This window comes from Salvelinus sp. IW2-2015, unplaced genomic scaffold (assembly GCF_002910315.2).
Source record: "Salvelinus sp. IW2-2015 unplaced genomic scaffold, ASM291031v2 Un_scaffold2814, whole genome shotgun sequence".
NCBI lineage: Eukaryota > Metazoa > Chordata > Actinopteri > Salmoniformes > Salmonidae > Salvelinus > Salvelinus sp. IW2-2015.
The window spans coordinates 105,227-115,659 of NW_019944114.1; the positions used below are offsets into that span (position 1 = coordinate 105,227).

Genomic DNA, 10,433 nt, shown 5'->3' on the forward strand with positions numbered 1-10,433 from the left:
TTACAGTATACTAATATAACTTAGTTATATTTATTATAGTTACAGTATACTAATATAACTTAGTTATATTTATTATAGTTACTGTAAAGATTGTCGTCTGGAGAAGGAGAGGAGGACCAAGGTGCAGCGTGGTAAGTGGTCATATTTTTTTTAATAAAATACGAAAACACTTGACAAACAACAAAAACGACAAACGAACAGTCCAGGGGCCTGTTGCACAAAAGTAGAATTAAGACATCCGGGATAAATGACTCAGCTGAGCTCAATGAAGCCAAAACATGTGCGTCCAGGCTTAATTGGTTGCACAAAGACCAAGCCAGGATGAGCAGACACGGATTCATTAAGCCAGGTGAAACCAATCCTGGATAGGTGCGCGCTCACGGCTCACTCAAATAGACCCCGCCACAGATCACAGATTAACTGATTTACCATGGCAACTAGAGCCGCGTACTTTTCCCCGTCGGAAGCACAAATCCTCATGGAGGCATACGAGGAGGTAAACGATATAATTAAGAAGAAAGGCTTCTTCTTGTGAAATGTGATAGGGTGAAGGCCCCAGTGCAGCAGCAACAGCACATGATGGAGACGATGATGAGGAGGAGACCATCTCTCTGGATTCCAGAAGGCATGAGGTATCATGTTAAGACTGTGAAAGTACTATTTACTCTACAATGGTGAGGAGTCCTCATCAAAATCAAAAAATCTAATTTCTTTTACAGGACCCAGATGCTATACAGTGGGAAAACCAGCCTGGCAACATAGTGCGTATTAATAAAAGGACACCACATCCTGCCAAATTCCAGCTGCGCTAATTGTATTGTGTTCACAGAGCTCACAAGCTATCAGAAAGTTGTATGGCAACCACCTCCGGCGCCAAATAGAACTGGCAGACATAGACATTCAGTACAAGAAGAAAAAGATGGAAAATCTTGCACTGGAGTCCGAAATAAAAAAGAGGACAATTAGGAAACTGGACCTTGAAATAAAATAACTTGAGAGGGAGGTGAGATATGCCTTCAATGTACACTGTATGCTAACTGTAACACAAATGTATTAATCATTATTTTTCTTTCCTCCCCCAGCTCCAAGAAGATGACACAGCTCAAAATAAAAATTAGGTATATTCTCGTAAAGTCAAGTGAGCCATGACATATGAGCTCTTATTGTGAGCACACAGGACGGTGGCATCTTTCTAAGGTTTTTTTTATTTTCCCAGCAATCAGTACAACCAAGTCATCGTTATAAGGCATCGCCCTCTTTTTCCCACCCCCCCAGCACCAGGTGTGGCCTATATGCCTATATGAAGGCCCAAAATTGTGTGTTCCTTTCTGCTCTGACAATGGCATGCCCATTCGTGCGAGATGTGGTGGATGAAGAAGCACTTGTGCTGAGGAGAGCCTTCAGGCGAGAAAGGGTCTTCAGGGACCGGTTGGACCCACTGGCCTTCCCTGATGACCATCTATATGAAAGATACAGGTTTTCTGCAGATGGCATCAGGTATCTATGCAGACTACTGGGTCCCAGGATTAAGCACCGCACTGCACGGAGCCATGCACTGAGTGTGGAGCAAATGGTTTGTGTGGCCTTGCGCTTTTTTGCTAGTGGAGCCTTCCTGTACTCAGTGGGGGATGCAGAACAGCTGAACAAGGCCACAATTTGCCGCACAATAAGGAGTGTGTGTCTGGCTATCAAAGCATTAGCAGATGTCTTCATCTCCTTCCCTGGCCACARAAGACTCTGTGACATCAAAGAGGAGTTCTATAGGATTGCAGGTAAGAGGATCTACAAATTACAGGACAACTGTTAACACATAGTAGGATACTCATTACTTTGTGTGACAGGTTTCCCCAATGTCATTGGTGCAGTGGACTGCACACACATAAGGATAAAAGCCCCCTCAGATGCCCATGAGGCCGATTTTGTGAATAGGAAATCCTTTCACAGCATTAATGTTCAGGTGAACATAACTTTTTGATATTGTCCATTGACGAACACTCTGCATTGCCAGTGATGTGCATTGATTGGTGTAATATTCCTCATCTTATGATTTCAGATGGTCTGCAATGCTGACTGTGTGATCAGCAATGTTGTGGCAAAATGGCCTGGCTCAGTCCCATGACTCCAGAATCTTTCGGGCCTCTGAAATCTATCAGTGCCTATCACAAGGTAAGCCACACAACCCCTATTTATAACCTCATGGCTGTGTCAAGAATATCACTGTGTTTATGAGGTAGTAATGATGAGATTTTGTGTTGACAGGTGAATTCTCTGGTGTGTTGCTGGGAGACAGGGGGTATGGCTGCCAGCCTTTTCTCCTGACACCTTTCACAGACCCCCAGGAAGCACAGCAGGCCTACAACCATGCCATGCCAGGACCAGGGCCAGAGTTGAAATGACCTTTGGCCTCCTGAAGGCACGCTTCACTGCCTTCACAAATTAAGGGTCAGCCCTGTTAGGGCATGTGATATTACTGTGGCTTGTGCTGTCCTCCACAATGTGGCCTGCCTGAGGAAGGAGAGGGCCCCCAGAGTGCCACCAGCCATGGACTGGGACAATCCGGCAATCTTCCCTGATGACGACAGTGGTCGGCTGCTGAGGGACCAATATGTGTTGAATTATTTTAGTTAGTATGTGTGCTTTCAATTTTGGTTAAATATGTCCTGCGTGGCAGAGGAATTTGGGTTTTTTTGGGTTCGTTTTTTGACGAATTTGGCCTCTTATGATGTTTGTGCGGTATACTGTGTGTAATACAAGGCTGCAGGGAGGCTACTGCATCCATTCATTTGTCTGTTCAGTTGATGTGTATGGATTTGTCCTGCATTTATTTTAGTGTGCAGACATGCAGGGTGTGTTATATACAGACCTTTGAATGTGTATGTATCATTTTGTATAATATGCTTGGATTCTGTGCTTTCCATCTTGTAGAGTCACTGTGACTTCAGTTTCGAAAGGAGCTGATGGTTTACCTGCTTTGTTTTGTCCTTATTCAATAAAGGAACATAATGTTACACATTGTGTTTTTATATTCATATGGAATGTGTATTTGTTTATATGACAGAGTACTAGGGCCACACTGAAGAAAAAGGATAAAGTCATAAATTTATGAGGCTGGTTCTTTCTGCAGAAAAGCTACATATTGTTTTTACAGTTTTGATACTTATGACAATGTGTACTTAATATTCTGGCACATCAGCATGTCTTTGTTTTGAAACCATACTGAAGTACATTTCACGAAATGCCCACATCTGTCATTTTAACAACTGTCCTCCTTTAAAACAACTGGTTACAATATTATGACTTGTGTTTTTTTTCCCCTCTGTGGCCTAATATTCTATCTTTTATATATAGCCTTATAGTCTATGGGAAACTGTAAATTATCTAATGATAGCAACATCATCTAAAAATCATTTTTTATCCAAAATCATTGAAATTAATGATCACAAACGTTTAAATATAACAGTGGGTCTAGTTATATGTGATAACAATGTATAGTGAGCAGTGAAATAACTATTGGTTTCCATTTGTGGTGACTGCTGACTGACATTAGGGATGAGATTAAATAGATCCTGGAATTTAGCCTGGTCTGGAGCAGGCTAGCTCCACAGAATAAATCTCCATGGTAATTTATACCATAACATATCCTCCTGCCCCCTATCCATCTTTAGTGCAACCGGATTACGGATCAATTTGAGCCAGGATCACCAAGATATCCTGGCTTAATCCCTTATCCTAGTTTTGTGCAACAGGCCCCAGAAAGGTGAAACAAAACACTAAACAGGAAACAATCACCCACAAAACACAATAGAAAACAGGCTACCTAAACATGGCTCCCAATCAGAGACAACGACTGACACCTGCCTCTGATTGAGAACCATACTAGGCCAAACACATAGAAATATAAATACAGAACCAAACATAGAAAAACAACATAGAATGCCCACCCCAACTCACGCCCTGACCAAACTAAAATAAAGACATAAAAAAGGAACTAAGGTCAGAACGTGACAGTTACAGTATACTAATATAACTTATAGTTATATTTATTTTTGTTACAGTATACTAATATAACTTAGTTATATTTATTATAGTTATAGTATACTAATATATATATATATAAGCAGTGGCATAGCACACACTCCTCATCACCTAATATTTAAAAGCAGTCTTGAAAATAATACCGTCAGTATTTTGAAATATCCCGCTATATGGTATAAACGGTATATCGCCCAAACCTAGTAAATAGACAATGTAACATCAACCACAGTTTGGCTTGGAATAGGAATTAGGGTTGGATCGCCTGCTGCTTTAAATCAGTGTTCATAACAGCCTGGTCCTTCTATACATCCACATCAGTCATAACATACTATCTTCTGTTTAATCTCTCTGGGTGTTTCACCATAATCAACCACACTGGCTATGTGGCCACCTCACTGACAGGGAGTTCATTAACCACAGTAGAGAGACACACACACACATGTAGGCACACACAGACACACACACACACACACACAGCCTCGAGCTGTGCAGAATCCAAGGAAGTCAAGGTCAGACAAATCCCAGGAGGCCAAGCGGAGCATTACGACTCGCCGCAGTCTGACTACCCAGAAACCCTTTCAGCGCTTCCAGAAGAAGCTCGCTTTCACTCTGACTGGTTAAATAATTACTGGCTGAAGGGCTAACTGACCAGCTGACTGGCTGGCTGACAGGCTGACTAGTTGGCTAACTGACCAGCTGGCTGGCTGACAGGCTGACTGTCTGGCTGACTGGTTGGTTAGTACACAGAGCCGGACTGCAGATGTTGAGGAACTGCAGTTTTGGCGCCACACATCGTTCCAGTTCTGAAGCCACACAGTCGCAGTATGATATTATATTAGCATTACAAAGGATCTGCCACCATCTGTGACACAAAGAGGAAACAATCCCTTTCACTTTTCCATTCCAGAGGGGTTTTGTATTGTATGATATGGTATTGTGGTTTCAGTGCACTGAGTAGAGGATGGATGGCTGTTCACTGAGTAGAGGATGGATGGCTGTACACTGAGTAGAGGATGGATGGCTGTTCACTGAGTAGATGGTGAATGGCTGTTCACTGAGTAGAGGATGGATGGCTGTACACTGAGTAGAGGATGGATGGCTGTTCACTGAGTAGAGGATGGATGGCTGTACACTGAGTAGAGGAGGATGGCTGTACTACGAGTAGAGGATGGATGGCTGTACACTGAGTAGAGGATGGATGGCTGTACACTGAGTAGAGGATGGATGGCTGTTACACTGAGTAGAGGATGGATGGCTGTACACTGAGTAGAGGATGGATGGCTGTACACTGAGTAGAGGATGGATGCTGTACACTGAGTAGAGGATGGATGGCTGTTCACTGAGTAGAGGATGGATGGCTGTACACTGAGTAGAGGATGGATGGCTGTACACTGAGTAGACGATGGATGGCTGTTCACTAGTAGAGATGGATGGCTGTTCACTGAGTAGAGGATGGATGGCTGTACACTGAGTAGAGGATGGATGGCTGTACACTGAGTAGAGGATGGATGCAGTCCCTGAGTAGAGGATGGATGGCTGTACACTGAGTAGAGGATGGATGGCTGTACACTGAGTAGAGGATGGATGGCTGTACACTGAGTAGAGGATGGATGGCTGTACACTGAGTAGAGGATGGATGGCTGTACACTGAGTAGAGGATGGATGGCTGTACACTGAGTAGAGGATGGATGGCTTACACTGAGTAAAGGATGGATGGCTGTACACTGAGTAGAGGATGGATGGCTGTACACTGAATAGAGGATGGATGCAGTACATGAGTAGAGGATGGATGGCTGTTCACTGAGTAGAGGATGGATGGCTGTTCACTGAGTAGAGGATGGATGCTGTACACTGAGTAGAGGATGGATGGCTGTACACTGAGTAGAGGATGGATGGCTGTACACTGAGTAGAGGATGGATGGCTGTACACTGAGTAGAGGATGGATGGCTGTTCACTGAGTAGAGGATGAATGGCTGTACACTGAGTAGAGGATGGATGGCTGTACACTGAGTAGAGGATGGATGGCTGTACACTGAGTAGAGGATGGATGGCTGTACACTGAGTAGAGTGATGGCTGTACACTGAGTAGAGGATGGATGGCTGTACACTGAGTAGAGGATGATGGCTGTACACTGAGTAGAGGATGGATGGCTGTACACTGAGTAAGGATGGATGGCTGTACACTGAGTAGAGGATGGATGGCTGTACACTGAGTGAGGATGGATGGCGTACACTGAGGAGAGGATGGATGGACATACTGTAGGTATATCAGACAGCAACATACCTACAGTATGTGACTGTGACTGTCTGATATACCTACAGTTTGTGACTGTCATGTAGCATGTAGCCATGTAGCATGAAGCCATGTACAGTGCCAACGTAGCATGAACCAGTAGCATGAAGCCATGTAGCATGAAGCCATGTAGCATGAGCCATGTAGCATGAAGCCACGTAGCATGAAGCCACGTAGCATGTAGCCATGTAGCATGAAGCCATGTGCATGAAGCCACTAGCATGAAGCCACGTAGCATGTAGCCATGTAGCATGAAGCCACGTAGCATGAAGCCATGTAGCATGAAGCCACGTAGCATGAAGCCACGTAACACGCCGCTCACTCTCTAATACACGCTCACTCTCTAATACGCGCTCACTCTCTATACACCTCCTCTCTCATACACGCTCACTCTCTCATACACGCTCACTTCTCATACACGCTCACTCTCTCATACACGCTCACTCTCTCATACACGCTCACTCTCTCATATACGCTCACTCTCTCATACACGCTCACTCTCTCATACACGCTCTACATCTCTCATACACGCTCACTCTCTAATACACGCTCACTCTCTAATACACGCTCATCTCTCATACACCTCACCCTAATACACGCTCACTCTCTAATACACGCTCACTCTCTAAACACGCTCACTCTCTAATACACGTCACCTCTATTACACGCTCACTCTCTCAATCACGCTCACTCTCTAAACACGCTCACTCTAATACACGCTCACTCTCTAATACACGCTCACTCTCTCAATCACGCTCACTCTCTCAATCACGCTCACTCTCTCAATCACGCTCACTCTCTCAATCACCGCTCACTCTCTCAATTCACGCTCACTCTCTCAATCACGCTCACTCTCTCAATCACGCTCACTCTCTCTCAATCACGCTCACTCTCTCATACACGCTCACTCTCTCAATTCACGCTCTCACTCTCTCTCTCAATCACGCTCACTCTCTCAATCACGCTCACTCTTCTCAATCACGCTCACTCTCTCAATCACGCTCACTCTCCTCAATCACGCTCACTCTCTCAATCACGCTCACTCCCTCAATCACGCTCACTCTCTCATACACGCTCACTCTCTCATACACGCTCACTCTCTCATACACGCTCACTCTCTCACACACGCTCACTCTCTAATACACGCTCACTCTCTCAATCACACAAGAATAGAGTTGGCTCACTCCCTGATTCTCCGCTCACCCCGCTCTCATCGTCCTCTCCTTCACTGTAGAGGTGTTATCAGCCCCTGGACCTGAGCCAAGCTTCTACTTGGCAGACAGCGAGAGGAGAGGAGGAGAAGAGGATGAAGAGAGGAGGATGCGGTGAGGAGAGGAGGATGAGGGGAGAGGAGGATTAGGAGAGGAGGAGGAGGATGAGGAGAAGAGAGGAGGATGAGGAAAGGGGAATGAGGAGAGAAGAGGAGGATGAGGAGGAGGAAAGGAGAGGGGGATGAGGAGAGGGAAAGGAGGAGAGGGGAATGAGGAAATGAGACAGGAATGAGGAGAGGAGAAGGGGATGAGCAGTAAAGGGTATAAAGAGAAGCCTCTCCTTCCTCTCCTTTCCTTTCCTGTCCTCTCCTTCCCTTTCCTCTCCTCTCTGCTCTCTTCTCCTGTCCTCTCCTCTCCTGTCCTCTTCTGTGCCATACGGGACGTTCACTATGTCTTCTACCACGTTGTTAGGCCAGCTGAAGACAGAAAGATAGCCTCAGCCATGTCAGAAGCTGCTAGGACCGTGTGACCCGTCAATTGGAAGAGAATCTTCATTCAGACAAACCTCTGTCCATAGCTACGGTAGAGTATAGCCCCATGCAGGCACATTGGAGACCTTTCCCTTTGCAAAGGAGTCGTGGGTTTCAATTGAAAACATATGCTAGTGATTTCACACTTCAGACACAACATTTCTACATGAATACAGTTGTCCTATGACCTTAAGAAAGGATTCAAACCCCTTGACTTTTCCCACATGTTGTTGTGTTACAGCCTGAATTTAAAATGGAGGACATTTTGAATTTGTGTCACTGATCTACACAAAATACCCCACAATGTCAAAGTGGAATTGAGTCAATAAGTACTCCACCCATTTGAAGGAGCCTAAATAAGTTCAGGAGTAAAAATTAGCTTACCAAGCCACAATAATAAGTTACATGGACTCACTCTTTGTGCAATAATAGTGTTTAACATGATTTTTGAATGACTTCCTCATCTCTGTACCCCACACATACATTTATCTATAAGGTCCCTCAGTCGAGCAGTGAATTTCAAACACAGATTCAACCACAAAGACCAGAGAGGTTTCCCAATGCCTCGCTAGGAAATCAGGTTCCTTACATTGTGTCTTCCAATGCCCCTGGTATAATGTACATTTGCTGAAGCATTTTGACAACTCTGCATCACAATAGTACGGATATGGTGAGCTGGTCTTGGGTCAATGATAAGTCATTGTCTCAACGCAGCCTTGAAATGCTGTGAAAGGATCCAGGAACCCAAATGATTTGGGTGGATCCCATCCTCCTTATAATGCTGTGAAAGGATCCAGGAACCCAAATGATTTGGGTGGATCCCATCCTCCTTACAATACGAGCTTTGTTTCCAGAAGGTATCAGCATTGTCAATAAATGTTACACCCACAGAGCTGCAATAGTCTGGTAAACAGTTATGGAGGGATAAAAGCCTGCTGAACCGTTCCATGCCACCATTTGGAGAGGGCAGAGGGCCAGATATTATGGGGTGTTTGTTGGTGTCAACCCAATCATTTCTTTAAAATCCATCTTGTCATTGAATCCCACATGAACTGTGATAGACTCAATTTCCTGATGCTGGTTTAAAATGTTTGGGAGCAGCTTATTGATGTCCTGATGCTGGTTAATGTTTGGGAGCAGCTTATTGATGTCCTGATGCAGGTTTATAATGTTTGGGAGCACCTTATTGATGTCCTGATGCTGGTTTATAATGTTTGGGAGCAGCTTATTGATGTCCTGATGCTGGTTTATGTTTGGGAGCAGCTTATTGATGTCCTGATGCTGGTTTATAATGTTTGGGCAACTGCATAAATTAGGTATTGAGAAGGTCCCACCCTACACACTATTCACTACCCCCCAGCACTGCATTAGGTATTGAGAAGGTCCCTACCTACACACTATTCACTTACCCCCCAGCACTGCATTAGGTATTGAGAAGGTCTACCTACACACTATTCACTACCCCCAGCACTGCATTAGGTATTGAGAAGGTCCCTACCCCTACACACTATTCACTACCCCCAGCACTGCATTAGTATTGAGAAGGTCCTCCCCTACACACTATTCACTACCGCCCCGGCACTGCATTAGGTATTGAGAAGGTCCCACACACTTTTTCACTACCCCCAAACACTGCATTAGGTATTGAGAAGGTCCTACCCCTACACACTATTCACTACCCCCAACACTGCATTGGTATTGAGAAGGTCCCTACCCTCACACTATTCATACCCCAACCTGCATTAGGTATTGAGAAGGTCCTACCCTACACACTATTCACTACCCCCCCAACACTGCATTAGGCACAACAACAAAGAGCCCTTAGAAAACAGTTTTTTTCAACATGCCTGACCAAGGTCTATTAGGTGGCAGCAAGCCTTGTAGACAAAGAGGACACCCAGGTTCACACTCAAAATCAATGAAATAGACACTACAGTCTTCAGAACAGCCTTAGAAGGAGACTAAACGTCACAGCCACAGGTCCCGCTCGCGCTTTGAGATAGAAACTGACTGTCAGGAGTTAAAAGGACTTGACAAGGGGAGAGGCATTGTGGGAGGTTTGGAAAACTAAGGTTAGGAACATCTTTTTCCTTTACAAACTTGTGCTCTACTGGGAAGCTAATCTGAATATGTGCTTCATGTTATCACATAGGCAGGAGGCCTATATATTACCACATGCGTGTTCTGCTGTAGCCTACATTGATGTATTTTATTGGAAGTTATAAATCTCATATTGTGACTCATGTTCTACTGCTACATTGGCGTCTATATGAAAGGCAAGGTCTCGTTAGTCCCACAGTGCAGTATGTGGGTATATGTCTACGGCGTCTATATGAAAGGCGAGGTCTCATTAATGAGGTTCT

The 10,433-nt window shown here is 44.7% G+C and overlaps 1 protein-coding gene across 1 annotated transcript; it reads left to right on the top strand.

The window, feature by feature from the left end:
- The first annotated feature begins 518 nt into the window (after nt 1-518).
- LOC139025527 (putative nuclease HARBI1) lies at nt 519-3,029 on the top strand. The gene is made up of 4 exons (XM_070440674.1): nt 519-1,772; nt 1,842-1,957; nt 2,054-2,166; nt 2,260-3,029. Exons 1-3 carry the CDS (start codon nt 1,301-1,303, stop codon nt 2,117-2,119), a joined length of 654 nt encoding a protein of 217 aa, XP_070296775.1. The 5' UTR covers nt 519-1,300; the 3' UTR covers nt 2,120-2,166; nt 2,260-3,029.
- The last annotated feature ends 7,404 nt before the right edge of the window (nt 3,030-10,433 follow it).